This window comes from Malaclemys terrapin, chromosome 7, assembly GCF_027887155.1.
Source record: "Malaclemys terrapin pileata isolate rMalTer1 chromosome 7, rMalTer1.hap1, whole genome shotgun sequence".
Lineage (NCBI taxonomy): Eukaryota > Metazoa > Chordata > Testudines > Emydidae > Malaclemys > Malaclemys terrapin.
In genome coordinates, this window is record NC_071511.1 from 85,298,160 (window position 1) to 85,315,490 (window position 17,331).

Here is a 17,331-nt window from a genome sequence, read left to right on the forward strand (position 1 = left end):
CTAATGCAAACATTGCTTTAAAAAAAATCAGTTGCGATAAGTACAAATTTGTAACTGTAATAATTGACTGATTATATATTAGGTCATTGAGTAGCCGTTAACTGGATTGGAAATTTAATTTAAAACAAAAAAAACCCAGCCCACTCCTGTCCTAACCTCGAGGAGGAGGGAAAGAAGAGTGTCATCCCTTCCTCTTTGCCAAAACCTCAGATGGCCCCTATGTAGCTACGAAACCTTCTTGGCCCCTGCCCTGAATGGCTTCTGTACAGTTGTGTGTTTTCAGTGCAACCTGCTGCAATGTGCAAAAAATCTGGGAGAATTTATTAAAAAAAATAAAAATTGAAATACGTGTACAAATAAAGGATGATCTACAAATTTAATTTTTGTAAAAGGTTTTTATTTAGTATAATCTGAAGCTGCTACATAGTTTGATCTTTCACCAGGTGCTGCAGAATTTGGGTCGAGATCACTTCATAGTTCAGGCTGTAGCCAGGGCTATACTTCTCTAGAAGGAGGTGTATGTGAGCACATGCACATAGCTCTGGTTCCTCAAATGAAAATCCTGCTTCTGCCGGGATTAGAGTTTTGTAATCCAGGGCATGTAGGCTAAGTGCTGGAGTTGCTGTCTGCTCTTAGGCTGGATGGATTTGGAGAGAGTGGACTTGGCGTGACGTAATGTTGAGAATCGCCATTGCTCTCTACCAGTGTTTACAGCTGGCTTTTCAGTAAGTACCTTTAATATTCTAATCTGTAGAGTAAAATTGATCAGGAAGACTGTGTCACTGTGGTGTCCCATGATGGGCCACCGGTAAGGGCAACAGTGCCATTATATCTGTAATACAGATTTTTAGCAGATTCCGGTAAAAGATGTGAGCATTCTTTTGGTTTCAGGGCTTTCACTATCTAATACAATTCTCAAAGAAAGCCCTGAAACCATTCTCAAAGAAGGTGTTGCAATGCAGCTGTACAGGTCTAGAGGTGCTGTAAAGTACGTGAGATGGAAGCTAGATGTGGTGTGTGCAAATGAATTGTAGAAGGAGCCTTGGCAAATGTTGGCAATGAACCCAAAAAGGTTGGGTGGATTGACAGTGCCCCCTTGTGAGAACTGCTGCTTTCCCGTTAGGATGCATATTTAACCCTTTAGCTTAGCCTGTCCCCTATTTTTCAGTGTCCTGTGAGGGAAAACACGTGTGGAGATACTTCAACATGTTGTTGGATGTTACAGGTGGGGGTGTCCCTTTAAAATTAATAAGTAGAATGAAATTCCAGTTTCTTGATCAGCAGGCACTCTGCACTTTTTTATAAATACTGGATTAATAATTCCTGATGAAGTCTCTCCAGTACTTCACAATTAACCTCTTTTAAGAGATCTTGCTCATGAATGAATAGCTTGTTTAGCTAGCATTGGTTGCCATGATGGTGGCTGGGGTTTTTTAACTGAAGAGAACCTTGAAGCTAAAATATGGCTTTTCCTTAATCTATTTGGTTCTGTAAAGACTTAATGCAATTGAGCTAGAGCAAACAAGAGTGTTTTGGAGAGGGTGTGGGTGAGAGGGTGGTGGTAACTAGGCGAAAATGTATTGCAAAACATAATTTACACATCATACTGAAAGTAGAATACACAGTGACAGGTTTCAGAATAGTAGCTGTTAGTCTGTATCAGCAAAAAGAATGAGGAGTACTTGTGGCACCTGAGGGTATGTCTACCCTACGAAATTACTCCGATTTTACAGAAATCAATTTTTGGAAACAGATTGTATAAAGTCGAGTGCATGCGTCCACACTAAGCACATTAATTCGGCGGTGTGTGTCCATAGAACTGTGGCAAGGGTTGACGTTCCGAGCGGTGCACTGTGGTAGCTCTCCCAGTCCACGCTGCCGTCCACGCTGCCCATTGAAATTCTGGGTTGAGCTCCCAATGTCTGATGGGGCCAAAAATTTGTTGCTGGTGGTTATGGGTAAATGTAGTCAGTCAACCCTCCCTCCGTGAAAGCAACAGCAGACAATCATTTCGTGCCCTTTTCCCTGGATTGCCCAAGCAGACGCCATAGCACGGCAAGCATGGAGCCCGTTCAGCATACCGCAGCAGTTATGAGCATTGTAAACACCTCGCGCATTATCGTGCAGTTTATGCAGAACCAGAAACTGAAAAACCAGGCGAGGAGGCGATGGCAGCGCGATGATGAGTGATGAGGACATGGACACAGACTTCTCTCAAAGCGTGGGCCCCGGCAATGTGGACATCATGGTGTTAATGGGGCAGGTTCATGCAGTGGAACGCCGATTCTGGGCCCGGGAAACAAGCACAGACTGGTGGGATCGCATAGTGTTGCAGGTCTGGGATGATTCCCAGTGGCTCCGAAACTTTTGCATGTATAAGGGCACTTTCATGGAACTTTGACTTGCTTTCCCCTGCCCTGAACTGCAAGAATACCAAGATGGGAGCAGCCCTCTCAGTTCACAAGCAAGTGGCGATAGCCCTCTGGAAGCTTGCAACGCCAGACAGCTACCGGTCAGTTGGGAATCCATTTGGAGTGGGCAAATCTACTGTGGGGATTGCTGTCATGCAAGTAGCCAACGCAATCACTGAGCTGCTGCTATCAAAGGTAATGACTCTGGGAAATATGCAGGTCATAGCAGATGGCTTTGCTGCATTGGGATTCCCTAACTGTGGTGGGGCGATAGACAGAACCCATATCCCTATCTTAGGACCGGACCACCAAGGCAGCCTGTACATAAACCGCAAGGGGTACTTTTCAATGGTGCTGCAAGCACTGGTGGATCACAAGGGGCGTTTCACCAACATCAACGTGGGATGGCCGGGAAAGGTTCATGATGCTCGCTTCTTCAGGAACTCTGGTCTGTTTAAACTGCTGCAGGAAGGGATTTACTTCCCAGACCAGAAAATAACTGTTAGGGATGTTGAAATGCCTCTAGTTATCCTTGGGGACCCAGCCTACCCTTAATGCCCTGGCTCATGAAGCCGTACACAGGCACCCTGGACAGTAGTAAGGAGCTGTTCAACTATAGGCTGAGCAAGTGCAAAATGGTGGTAGAATGTGCATTTGAACATTTGAAGGGTCGCTGGCGCAGTTTATTGACTCGCGCAGACCTCAGCGAAACCAATATCCCCATTGTTGTTGCTGTGTGCTCCACAATCTCTGTGAGAGTAAGGGGGAGATGTTTATGGCGGGGTGGGAGGTTGAGGCAAATCACCTGGCTGCTGATTATGCGCAGCCAGACACCAGGGCAATTAGAAGAGCACATCAGGAAGTGCTGCATATCAGAGAAGCTTTGAAAACCAGTTTCATGACTGGCCAGGGTACCGTGTGACAGTTCTATTTGTTTCTCCTTGATGAAAATCTGCCCCCTTGGTTGATTCTAATTCCCTGTAAGCCAACTGCCCTCCCCCCTTCGATCACAGCTTGGAAATAAAGTCGCTATTGTTTAAAAACCATGTATTTATTAATTGATTATAAAAATAGGGAGATAACTCACAAGGTAGCCCTGGTGGGGTAGGGGTGGAGGGAAGGAAAAGGCCACTTCAATACTTGTTGAATGACAGCCTTCTGTCTGGTTGGGTGCCCAGAGCCTCCCTCCCCCCGCGTTCTTGGGCGTCTGGGTGAGGAGGTGACTATGGAACTTGGGGAGGAGGGAGGGCAATTAAACGGGCTGCAGTGGCAGTCTCTCCAGCTTACGTTCCTGAACCTCCACCAGATGCCGGATCATGTCAGTTTGTTCCCGCAGATCTTCTTGCCGCCACCTCTCCTCATGTTCACTGGCCACTTTCCTGTCCTGTGCTATTGTGTCCCTCCACGCTTTCTGCTGAGCTCTTTCAGTGCGGGATGCCTGCATGAGCTCAGAGAACGTTTCATCGCGTGTATGTGGTGGTTTTTTTTCACCGCCTTATCTGAGAGAGCCTTTGGAATGGAAGAGGGAGGGTTGAAACATTTGCAGCTGCAGGGGGGAAAAAAGGAGAGAAGTATTTTAAAAGATACATTTTACAGAACAATGGGTATACTCTTTCATGGTGAACAACGCTATTCACATTACATAGCACATGTGATTTCGGTACAAGGTCATTTTTTGCATCTTGTATAGCGTGCCTGCGGCTTTGGTGTTAGAGATCAAACACGCCGGGCAACAGAATTCGGCTTGCAGGCGGCCATGGTAAGCCATAGTCTTTTGGCTTCTGCAACCTTGATAACAGCAGTGCCCTCCTTTCCCATACCAAGCAAAGCCCATTGAGTTGTCCATTTAGGGCTGTTAACGTGCAGCAACGGAAACCAAACTAACACCCCCCCCCCCATCCTTTTCTCTGGGATGATCGCTTTAACCCTCCTCCCCACCGCACCGCGTGGCTGATATCAGGAAAGATCCCTGATAGCCAAACGTGAACAGCTCAGTGCCAATGTGTCTCTCTCTCTCCTCCCCCCCCCCCCGCTTGGCTAACAGCAGGGAGAATTTCTTTTCAGCCACAGGCAAACGGCCCAGTAGGAACGGCCACCTATGAATGTGCCCTTAATTAAATTCCCGTATTTCAACCAGGTTACCATGAACGATATCACTCTCCTGAGGATAACACAGAGAGATGAACAGATGTTGCTTGAATGCCAGCAAACACCGAGACCGTACACTGCCAAGCTTTGTCATGCAATGATACCAGATTACTTGCTACTAGCATAGCATGATAAAGTGTCCTACCATGGAGGACAGAATAAGGCTGCTCTCCCCAGAAACCTTCTGCAAAGGATTTTAGAGTAATTCCAGGAGAGCTTCATGGAGATGTCCCTGCAGGATTTCCACTTCATCCCCAGACATGTTAACAGACTTTTCCAGTAGCTGTACTGGCCACTAATCCATCCCAAGCCCTCAGGGCAAATTAATCATTAAAACACTTGCTTTTAAACTATGTTTTATATTTACAAAGGTACGCTCACCAGGGGTCCCTTATATGGCTTCATGGTCCGGGATACCGCCTTGGGAGGGTATTTCAGTCAGGGTGAGAAAAAGATCCTGGCTGTCGGGGAGAACGGTGTGCTGTGTGCTCTCCTCAACCTCGCCGCCGTCGTCGTCCTCCTCATCTTCCCCGTCTGCAAAATCCTCAGGCATTGCAATTGAGAGTACCCCATCATCGGAGTCCACGGAGAGGGGTGGGGTAGTGGTGGCGGCCCCCCCAGAATTGCCTGCAGCTCAGCGTAGAAGCGGCATGTCTGCAGCTCTGTCCTGGAGCGTCCATTTGATTCTTTGGCTTTCTGGTACGCTTGTCTCGCTCCTTAAGTTTCACACACCACTGTGTTGAGTCCCTGTTGTGGCCTCTGTCCAGCATGGCCTTGGAGATTTTTTTTTCAAATGTTTTGGCATTCTGTCTTTTGGAACGGAGATCTGATAGCACGGATTTGTCTCCCTATACAATGATCAGATCCAGTACCTCCTGTACTGTCCATGCTGGAGTTCTTTTTCGATTCTGGGACTGCATGGTCACCTGTGCTGATCAGCGCTCCACGCTGGGCAAACAGGAAATGAAATTCAAAAGTTCACAGGGCTTTTCCTGTCTACCTGGCCAATGCATCAGAGTTTCAGATTGCTGTCCAGAGCGGTCACAATGGTGCACTGTGGGATAGCTCCCGAAGGCCAATACCGTCGAATTGTGTCCACACTAACCCTAATTCGAACTGGCAATGTCAATTTCAGCGCTACTCCCCTCATCAGGGAGGAGTACAGAAATAATTTTTAAGAGCCCTTTATGCCGACAAAAATGGCTTCGTTGTGTGGACCGGGCACAGGGTTAATTCAATTTAACACTGCTAAATTCGACCTAAACTCATAGTGTAGACCAGGCCTTAGAAACTAATATTTATTTGAGCATAAACTTTCGTGGGCTAGAACCCACTTCATCGGATGCATGCAGTGGAAAATACAGTAGGAAGACACACACACACGCACGCACACACACGTGTTGCCATACCAACTGTAACGAGTAATTAAGGTGAGTTATTAAAAAAAACTTGTAGTGATAATCAGGATGGCCCATTTCCAACAATTGACAAGCAGGTGCGAGTAACAGTAGGGGGGGAAAAAGAATTAGCGTGGGCAAAAAGTTTTTACTTTGTATAATAACCCATCCACTCCCAGTCTTTATTCAAGCCTAATTTAATGGTGTCTAGTTTGCGAATTTAATTCCAATTCTGCAGTTTCTTGTTGGAATCTGTTTTGGAAAATTTTTTTTGTTGGGGATGGGGAACAGGGGGGTTGGATGGGGGTGGGGTCCCAGGGGACCTGTCAGGGCAGGGATGTGGATGGGGTTCCATGGGGCGGTTAGGGGACAAGGAGCGGGGGGGGGTTGGATGGGTCGGGGATTCTGGAGGGGGGGGGGGAGACAGTCAGGGGGCGGGAAGTGGGAGGAGGCGGGGGCCAGGCTGTTTGTGGAGGCATAGCCCTCCCTATCCGGTCCTCCATCCAGTTTTGCAACCCCAATGTGGCCCTCGAGCCAAAAAGTTTGCCCACCTCTGCCTTAGTATGAAACTAGCTTGTTTACATTGGTGTCATGGTCTCCTTATGAGAAGACTATAGATCACAGAGGTTAAGTATTGGGGCCGCTTCCCAAATGTTAATACTGCCCCTAACCAGTTCGATCGTTGCTCTTCCATACCAGTTTTCCAAGTCTAATTTGCTTTGAGGAAAGGTGGGGAAGTAGGGGAAATAAAGCAGCCCAGTCGGAGCATTGTGGTTCTTCAGAAGCCCACACTTTAGAAAGCTCGTTCAAGAAGTGCTTAATTGATCTGATTGCATATTAAATATTCAAAAATATGTATGTATTAGAACTTAGCATTTTGTTTGTGTTGGAAGTATGGGTAGGGACTGGTAGTAGTTGGTTGTCGATATCTGTGTATAAATCTGACTACAAGCTGCGTAAGTTCCTACCCTAAAATGTAAGGGCATCAGTGTCTTAAATCTATTTTAAAAAGCTAATTGAACTTCTTTAGAAGTTCATGTGGAGTAACTACTTAGGGTATGAGAGACCTTCAGATGTACAATTTTGAAAATGTACTTCTCTTCAGCAGCTGTGGCAAGCCCCCTCTTGTGGGAGAAAGACTGCGTGAAGGGTCCTGAGATATGGTGTCAGAATTTGCGGACTGCATCACAATGTGGAGCTGTGAAACACTGTCAGCAAACTGTCTGGAACAAGCCTTCTGTGGTGAGTGTAATTGAGACTTGTTCCACTCTGACATTCAGCTCATCTGTATTTTCATGTGCTGTTTAACTGTTTCTAAAGTTTGTGTCTGACTTGGAGAAGGAAGAAGGTGCCATTTGAATCGCACTTTTTTTCTAGATGTTCAGGCCAGCCAAAATTTTTGCATCAAAGATTTGGCTACAATGTGTTAACTTAGATCTTAAAAAGAAATAGGATTTTCTCATGCAAGCTATGGAGGGAAAGGAAGAGCACTCTGCTAACTTCTGCCTATGTCCATCCAGTCACTGTTTTGTAGGGTAGCAGGAGAGGGAAGAATAACCTAGAGACCATCCTGGACGGAAACTGAATGAGCTGTGTAAACTTATTCCTTTTATGCTTCCAGGAGTGAATCCTATAAACTTAATGCCTGTTGTCTAACATCCATTATGGCTGCAGAGATCTCATTGAGCCACACTAAATTTGAAGGTGTCACAATGGAAAAATAAGTAAAATTGTAATTGTATATATGCCTGCAGCGTTTCCTAAAACGTACCATGTACTGCATTTTCTGTGGAAACTTATGTTGTGGCAATGGCCTTCATCTCCATAATGGTATAATCAGTGCGCCTTCCAAATCTGTGTGCTTGAGAAAGTATGTTTTAATATGGTTAACATTGGTGTATAAATGCATCGGGAAATGTGTTGGAGGGTACAAGACTGGCTAGTTCTACTAGACCATCTGGTCCCACCTCCTACCACCTTGTTTTACTCTTTTTGCTACAGACAGGACCAAAAATTGATTGAATACCATGCCCCCAGAGGCAGTGTTTTAGCTTGATTAAAAAATTGGTTATGGGAAGATTTGGCCGTCTGACCCCCCACTCTTGCTAGTTTTGGACTACAGTTTTTGAGTCATTCTGATCTTCTTTCTATTATTCTCGTTCCTCAACACAAAATCAAATGGTGGCATGCTTTCCACCTAATTCCTAAACAGAGCAGCCAAAAACAATCTCTGGAGCCTTAATGTCTTGAAGGGGAAGGTGGAACAGGAAAGTCCCTCTAAGATGGGCATATCAAAAGCAAACTTTCACACAGTCATATGTGAAAGAGAACATGTTGTATTAGTGATATTTCTTACTGCAGTAGATGTGCTATTGCTTTGCTTTCTTCCACCCACATATGTTGGTTTTGTATCTGACATCAGTCTATCCTAGAAACTGGAACTTTGAAATGGCCTTGACTTTGGGCTCAAACAGGAAGAGAATTGGCCTGTTTTTGGAAGAGAGGAAATAAAGCACAAAAAGCTTGAAAAATGCAATGCACAAGGAAAGCTTAGTGTGTTTACTAACTTTTAGGTCCCTCTGAAGTAACCTTTGTTTACTCTATTTTCCTCAGAAAAGCATCCCATGTGACTTATGTAAAGAGGTTGTAACAGTGGCTGGGAATCTCTTGAAGGACAATAGCACAGAGGTAAGCTTAAGGGCACTATGTGACTTCATTGTAGTAGTGGTGATCCCCCAGGGAGAGGGGGAGTGATCTCCAAATGGGGCTTAACGCTTTTAAAAACTAGTGTTGAAAGAAGTATTAGTGCAGTGAGTATCACCACTGGTGGCTCTGAGAAGATCTCATACTGGAGAGCAAAGACATGTATCATCACACCCCACCCCACTTCAGAGTTCAAGTGTTTCCAGATTGCGTATAATCATTCTCTGAGAATGAAGAACTGGCACATCTTTCTGCTGCTGTATGCATGAACACAGCCAATAACCCTCCTCTCATCTCATAGGGTGAGATCCGTTCTTATATCGAGAAGATATGTGAGTTCCTTCCTGACCAAGGCCTGGTATCTGAGTGTAAGGAGACCGTGGATGCTTATCTACCAGTTGTCATGGACCTGATCAAAGAAGAGTTAGTAAGTTGACTGTAAATTTTTGAAAATCTTAAATTGAAAAACTATGCCATGTCTCTGAGTTTTGTCCCTTGTAGGGTAAGTGGTGGGTGGGTCTAATCCTTTAAGCAGATACAAATGAGATTTACTAACTTCCCTAATGTGCAGACTGTTAAGTCATTACAATAAAAGAAAACAAATCTAAGTAGTGGTGTATGTCCAGATCTTCTTGTCTTTGTGAACTCCTGTCATCCAAAACTCCCTGTTCTTAAATTTTGTCCTCAATCTCTCATTTCACTGCTCCTGATAATATAAATGTTCCTGATGTCCTGAAATGTCTTTGATATAAATTGTGTTAATACAATAATAGAAATCACAGCCAGAAAAGTTCTGTTTACTTGCCTATACAATGTTGCATTATAAATCTAATGGAAGTGTTTCCATTTCATGAAGGTGCAGATTAGGGATTACAAGGAAACAATTACCAGTTTAAATTCTAAAGCCACTTTCTTGCAGTGAATCTTTGCTCACTTTTAAGGTGCATTCAACCTGTGAGATTGAATATGGATGGCATCAGACTAGTGCTTTGTTTTTCTAATTTTTTCTCTCTCGTATTCAGGATAATCCTGAAGTACTGTGCAGTGCCCTCTGCTTGTGCCAATCCCTTCAGAAGCACCTTGCTACAATGAAACTTCAGAAACAGCTCCAGTCCAACAAGATACCTGAACTGGACTTCTCAGAACTGGCATCTCCCTTCATGGCTAATGTGCCTCTTCTCCTTTACCCTCAGGACAAGCCCAAGCAAGAGTCTCAGGTAAGGATGCAGCATATCTCTGGGCACAGGAGAAGTGAATGTGTGTTCTATTCAAGTACCTCAGTGGTCTTTATAACAGTTTATTGATAATTTGGGTTAACAGGCAACTTTAGAAGTTTGGAAAGCCAGCATGCATTTAACTAAGTGAATGCCGCACTACAAATAAATTGTGTTATACATATGAGTGTGAAATAGCCGTTTTGCTGGCTATGCAATATTTGTTATGATTTGTCTTCTGCATTGTTATAGTCCGAGGTAATGATACTGCCTATAATTAGGATTGCCTGACACTTTCCATTACAGGATCCTGCTTTTTAGTTGCTTATAACTTTGCCAAACTTTTAATTCTTTGGGATGAAACTCTTCCAGGCCAGGTATCAGAATTGTTCTCTTTGAAAGCTTCAACAAAAAGGGTCCAGCTGTTTCAGAGAATGGGATGAGGGGAAAATGTTTTGCCTGTTTTAAAAAACAAACAAACCAAAAACAAAACTTTCTGTTTTTAGTGAAGTTTTAGTACCTCTCCAGGCTTTCGAACAAAGGCTTGAAATTTGTCAGGGAAGTGCTATTTTTGCTGTTGCCGTAAAAAAAACCCACCCATATCTGACCAAGTTATAAGCCTCTGAAAAATCTTAAATTTGCAATGCTCAATAGAACCTTGTTAGAGTTTAGCAACTAAATTCGCTGAAGATTCTGTCTGTATTGAGCATGCTGCAGCCCAGGCCTGCAGGAGCTGAGCAGGACTTTCCCTGCAACTGCTTCTCCCAGTGGCACTAGACCTGAAAGCAAGGAGATTACTGAGACCCCAGGAAAGAATCTCCCTGCTGATACCTTGTGGAAGAGGAAGTAACCTGAGTCCAATGCTGAGGCAACAAGAACTGCCTTGCAGGAAAGGACAAGATGTGTTGTATAGGGAGTAGACCGGGAGCTGCAGAGGACAGACTGGAAGGGCCTCAGGCAGAACAGCCTGTGACTATCCAAACGTTCCTCTCCAGAGCCAGGAGTCTCAGTATTCCTGAGCTGTCAGCAAATAGCTATGACACCTGCTGACAGTGTATACCTCATCTCCCCTCAAATGGCTGGAACACTCAATGAGGACAACAGACTATTCCTGTCAGTTACTCCATTAGCTCAAGTGTATTAGTAGAACTTATGATTTTATAAAGTACTCTTTAGAAGAAGTGTTAAAGTTCTTATCGTAGAAGTGGTAATTGATACCAGCAACACAAGTCTGGCAGATGTTCCTGCATAACAAGCTTAAAGGTAGTATTTTCCCTTTCTCCCTTTTCAGGGGGCTGGGGACGTGTGCAAAGACTGTGTTCAGCTAGTCACTGATGTTCAGGAAGCTGTAAGGACCAACTCCTCTTTTGTGACTTCCTTAATTGCTCATGCCAAGGAGGAGTGTGAACGCTTGGGACCTGCCACAGCTGACCTGGTAACAAAATAATCTTCTGTTGATTGTTTAAGGAAATTGTCCATAGTGAAGACATGAAATGACCTCTGTAAATGTCGGTTTTCAATGGGATTTATATTTGGTAGAAACAAGGTAGATAATGTTAGGTGCGGCTCTTGGACTTAATTTGCTGGCCCAGCATTTACAAACCATAAGGTTTCTGATCCAAAAAAGCTTTCTACCTCCTTCCTTCTCTCAAAATTAAATCCTCACTCTAAGGTGAGCGTCTTAATGTTTTGAAAAACCTGGAGGATTGTGGCAAGTAATCTCAGAGCTAATAGCAATTACTGGGTGAGGTAATGCTGCAATAGTTTAATATATTTTTCTTTCATTAAATAACAAAATGGGGTGATGGGAAACACATGATGTACACAAGTAATTTTGTTTGACTGTGTCCAAAAGTGCCACATTCAAGAAACTGTAAGTACACACAGATAACTGCATAACATGGCAAAATAGTACAAATATGCTGGGGACAAATTAATTGTTGTGGGAAACATTGCTTTGAATTTTACAAGATGTATGTAATTTCACCATAATGTGGCATTAACAGTTGCATGTATGGGTAAAGTGGTTTTGTTTACTGGCCTGTATTTCTCTCCCACAGTGCAAGGACTACATCTCCCAGTATTCAGACTTGGCTATTCAAATGATGATGCACATGGTAAGATCACATGACCTCAAATCTCCTCTTGGTATAACTTCTCTGTTTTGTGTAGCTTCCTCTTAACTTATTCTGGAGAATGTTAATACCCTAAGTCTTCTAAAGGTCATCAGGACTCCTCCAGATTCATTTTGAAGTGTGTAAACTTCATAGCTGAGGTCTTGAGATCCTTAATCCAGTCATATTCGTATACTTGGCGACTAAAGTCTGAATTCATTCTTTCGCTGTTTCCCCTATGTATCTGCCACAGCCATTCTAAGGATACATAGACATCTTTGTTCTTGCAGACCTCGGAGTGCATGCAATAAATGGCTTTTAAATCTTCCATTGTGTATACTCTCTCGAACGTGGCTACTTTTTCAACTCTATGCCAAAAATGCTTCTTATAGATACCTGAGCTGGTCCTTCCCAGGGACCTGACTTGATAACAAAACCTGGTTGATGGCATGGATGTGGCACATCCCCACGGTAGTAAGCATTGTCAGAAGAGTGGGGTTTCAGATAGCTGAAGTTCTAATGCATCTGAGGTTGGGGTGTAGGCAGTGGAGAATAAATTTTTTGTTCCATTGATACGGATATTGTGTACAAAAATGCATAAATTTTGTTTGCAACCGCTTACATAGCACTTTTTCATCCAGGGATTGCAAAGCACTTTACAAAGACTGGTAAGCACTATTATCTCTGTTTTTAAAAACAGAGGAATTGAGATACTGGGATGTGTCCAAAGTAACACATTCACTGGCAAGGTAGATCTGTGAATAGAGCCCATGACTGACTTGAACACTTGTTCTAATCAATAGACATGCTATTTCGCTTTAAATAGCCTTACTTAAATTGTTTTCAGCGTGTCTCAAAGGCTTGAACTTGACAGTATATTGTGGGCCTCTTGTTTTGGAGTTTGTCAGTTAGAAATGACTTTCAGGAGTTAAGGGCACACTTTATGCAAAAAAGAAAATTAAAATGTTCTTTCCAATTAAAGTTGGCTTCAAATTTTCAATTGTAACTATTGCATCTTGACAGTACTTCAAAATTGGAACATGAACACATTTAACATTCTGGTTTGCTCTGAGCAGTGTTCACATATTGTATGGATGTAATCTTTCCTAGGGTGCTTTATCAATGTGATAGCTTGAAAAATGTGCTATGAGCTATTCTGGAGTGAGCAATTAACTAAATGAAGGGTCGTCCTTGCACTGCCTACCTCATGCATAGAGGTTGGGGCACTAGCAAGATGATTTTTTTTGTAAAAACCATATGCACAGCTCAACTGCTTGAGGTTTTTTCCTTTATCAAACTGTTGTGTCTTTCATTTCTTTTTTTTTCTTTCTCTGTCGCCAATCTCCTCTATCAACAGCAGGACCAGGTATGTGAGAAACTTGCCTGTGGTGGTGCTTTTCAGCTACAGGGCTGTAGTTCACCTCTTGCTAATTAGTTGTGTATGTGCTGTGACTGCCCTCAGCTTTGACAGATACAAGGGATGTTTGGGGGTGGAGTGAAAAAGAGAAGGGTGAGAGAGATCTCCAATGAATAGGTCATGGTTCCTGCTCCTGGTATCAGCTCTTCATTAAGATTTCAACCTAATGGTGGAACCGCCAGTGGAGCGGATTGCTTTTCCTGGGATAGAGGTGAAGATGTAGGAAAATCTTGACGCTGCCTCTAATCAGTTTCTGATTTCACTCTTGAGTCCTAGAGCTCTAAGATGAAGTCAGTGCTGTGACTGGCTTTCTTCTAGGATAACCTTTATAGGCCAGGGCAATAGTTGTAGACAGCCACAGCATGTGAATTGGGAAGAAGATACAGGGGGGGGCCTTCAAATTTCCATTCCTCCAGTGTCTCCTAGTTTCCTATTTAGAAAAGTCCTGGGGGAGACCTTGTGTCTGTCATGTTTCAATGAGAACATGTTGCATGTATGTGGTGCTGCTGTAGCATTAATACCTTGAAACGCTTATTATAGTGCATGAACCAGGGAACTCCACTAAAGGCAGTGCCTGGCTGACCTGAATCTGTGTAGTCTGAAGCGGTGCTCGGTCTGAGGTATTGCTTCTACCTGTGCATGGAAGTCTTATAGGCGAGGGGCATGATAAATAAAACTGTATGGCATTACAGTAAACCTCCTTTGTCTGAAATTGTTTGACTTGTTAGAGGATGGAGATAGAAGGGAGATAAAGTGTTTTGCCATTACTACTTGATAGTCAGACTGTTCATGTAGTGGGGGGAAGAGGGCAGTCTGAGTCTGACCACATCTAATCTAGACTGCTTTTTCTGCTAGCCTCTGGTGCTGACAAGAGTTTGCCAAAAACCTATTTGGAAACACAACCCTCTAGCTTTGTACCCTATGCTGTTGTAAGTGCTGTCTATTTTCACTGTGTTTGCACGAGGTCTCCTATTTGAACAATTGTTCCCTGTTTCACATGCCTGGCATTAGGGTTTTTTTTTTTTTTTTTGTAGTTAGTAGTACCACCAGTTTCAAAGGACTCAGGACTTCTAGTTACATCTGTGGGTGTCACAGGAAATCTGCTTCTAAAAACCTCCCCTTCTGAAGGGGGAAAATATTTTGGACATGTTTCTAACACACTTTTATAGCATCATAAAGAGCATTATGGCCATGAGTGTTCTAGTACTGCAGGCCATAGGGTCCTGGGTTCTACTAAAGTTTAGATAGCACTTCCTCCTGACCCTTCCCTAATCCTGTATTAACCATACACAGGATGGAGCAAACTGTAGTAAACCTACCTTGAGAGAAGAGTGGGGCAGGAAGTGTCTTAGTTCAGAGAATAAACTAGTCTTTAAGAATTTCAGCCCAGTTCATTATGGGATATCAGCCTAAGAGGCCCGTCCATCTTTCTTCCCCTCTCATCTCACTGCTCCTTCCCCCAACCCTTCACAAACACTTCTTTCTGGATTCCAGGTATGTGGGGAAACGTCCATGAAGGGGATGGGTGGGAGAGAATGCAGTCCCTTTTACGCAGTAAGCTCTCCAGTTCTAGTGTCTATTTATAGTTCATTGCTTGTGGTGGGTAGAACTATGGATACAATAGCTCCAGTCTTGCTGACTTCTGCCCCTTCTCCCCTCTTCCCCCCCCCCCCCCCCAGTGGTGGTCTGAGCACGAAGGTCACAGAATCAGCTAAACTATGTTCAGTCACTTGGTTACTGTCATGTAAGTGCAAGTTCTTAAGGGAGCACCATCACTTTGAAGTTTAGTCAGTCTAAAGAAAAATGCTGTCCTTTAGTGCTTTGTGAAGAATCAACACAAATGGGATGTTGGTAAGAGTTGTAAAATGCACAAAAATAAACAGAAGAAATGAAATAATTTTTTTCTCTAATCTTTGTTATAGCAATATTAAGTGTCCACTATAATAGTAACTAAAATTTAGGTAGGGGAGTGACTTCTCTTTAAAAGGTTGGTGTGCCCATTTGAATACCTTTGCTGCCCTGTACTGCAGCAGGATTGGAGCAGATAGCTGTAATCCATTCACCATCACTGATATTGCTGATCTGGAATAATTGCACTGTTGCAAAGAGCTGGAGCAGAATGGTCCTGTACCACAGGGTGGGGCGCAATACAAGAACCTACATTTGCAGAGCCATGTTTGCTGATGATCAAGAGCTTTTGCTTCTGTTTGGTTTGCTCCTTCCTTTGTATGATTTGATTAGTAACTTGAGTATCTGTAAGATTTATACTATAAAACCCAAAGCCTTGTGTACAAATAACTGGTTTCTGCCAGCTTTTTGGGGTTTTTTTTGCATTTCTTGATAAATTAGAGAAGTACGGGCTACGTTCCCTGCTACTGTAGGGATAGTACATTATAACTGCATAAAAGTGATCTTGTTGGAAGCATCTCTTCATGCCAACACTTTATTTACAGAATTAATCACATAACATGGCATCTAATGAAAGTAACAGATGCTTTTACAGAAAATAGTTGATTTCGTGGATGTCAATCAATCTTGAACTTCCCAGCATTTCTTGGATCTTGCACAAACTCCATAGAGTCCAGATAAAATGTGTTCTTCACTCAAACCTTCATAAGATTAAAGGGGGAATAGCAGAATATCCTCTCTACTGTTGTCACATTGGCTATTGAAGAAGATGCATGTCTTTTAAGGGGTTGGTCATTTGCAAATGCCTAAGAACTAGCCCTAAATCCCCACTAGTTTCAGATTAAAAATGACTAAACCTGATCAGTTTGTCCTGCCTATAACCGTAATGGCCAAAACTTTTGTTTCCTTCCACAATATTTGAATTTGAGAACAATCTTCTTGCACTTTTAAAGCTCCTAGTTGTATTACTGCTTTTTCAGTTCTCCCTTTGATGGAGTCTGTGAGGTTAAATAGAATCTGTGTAGGATCTCTTAAATCCTGACTTTAGCTGATGTGTGTCTCTCTCTCTCCAGCAACCAAAGGCTATCTGTGCCATGGTTGGATTCTGTCCTTCCCTGAAATCTGTGCCCCTCCTGACTCTAGTGCCTGCAAAAGTGATGCATGAAGTGCAGATGGAGTCTGTGGAGGAGGTAAGATGGGGGCTTTCAACACTACCTGCTGCTTTTTTGTAAAAGGACCAAGGCTACGTGAGCCAGATGATGAAGTAAAGCTATATAGATGCATGCAGACTTTCAGACTTCCATTTCGGTGCACAGAATAACACGTCTCCTAGCATATTAAACTATTGACCATCACTGGTTGGTGTTTTAGTTTACAAAGCTGCTTCCTTTTGGAGAGTTGCATTTTGGAGCAGGCACAGAATAAAGCTATGAGGTACCATTTTAACCTTTAGTCAAGTATGAATTGTAGTACAGTACTAGACTATGGCTAGAACATCTTTCAGTTGCTTATAGCTTGAATTTTGAACAACATTTCTTCAAGCATTATTAGAGGCACTAGGCTTTATTGAAGACTAAACCTTTGATAAAATTGAAGCTTAGCCTATGTTTGGTGTTGGATGCTTTTGATATTTTTACCTTTTTAAAAAAGACAGTATTCATACATGTAACTCAATCAGCTCAATTTATATTTTGTTCAAACTTTCTGAAAATCAGTTCCCCGTCACCTTTTGTCTGAGGTGAAGGATAAGAAACTTGAGCCCAAAAGGAAGTCTTTTCAGATAGTTACAATGCACTGGAAATGAGGATTTTGAAAAGAATGTCTTTGACAGTATTCTCCTTGGTACAGGAAACTGGAGGATGCTTGTAGCTCAAATTGATTTGGTCCTGAAGATCCCAGTGAGCTCTGTAGCTTTTTAAAAATCAGTGCCGATTAATAGAATCAAAGTAATTGGAATGGGGAAAAATCACCTAGATCAGTGGTTCTCAAACTGTAGGTCAGGACCCCAGAGTGGGTCGG

The 17,331-nt window shown here is 43.1% G+C and overlaps 1 protein-coding gene across 2 annotated transcripts in view; it reads left to right on the top strand.

The window, feature by feature from the left end:
• The window catches only part of LOC128840564 (prosaposin-like), a 44,862-nt gene that overhangs the window by 17,254 nt on the left and 10,277 nt on the right, over window positions 1-17,331 (top strand). Inside the window, exons 2-8 of one of the 2 annotated variants that reach the window (XM_054034738.1) lie at window positions 7,065-7,198; window positions 8,570-8,644; window positions 8,961-9,086; window positions 9,682-9,876; window positions 11,165-11,308; window positions 11,934-11,990; window positions 16,386-16,502. In XM_054034738.1, the coding sequence (XP_053890713.1) occupies window positions 7,065-7,198; window positions 8,570-8,644; window positions 8,961-9,086; window positions 9,682-9,876; window positions 11,165-11,308; window positions 11,934-11,990; window positions 16,386-16,502 (848 nt within the window). Of the gene's footprint in view, window positions 1-7,061; window positions 7,199-8,569; window positions 8,645-8,960; window positions 9,087-9,681; window positions 9,877-11,164; window positions 11,309-11,933; window positions 11,991-16,385; window positions 16,503-17,331 lie in introns of both variants that reach the window. The other variant, XM_054034737.1, reaches the window with a different exon arrangement.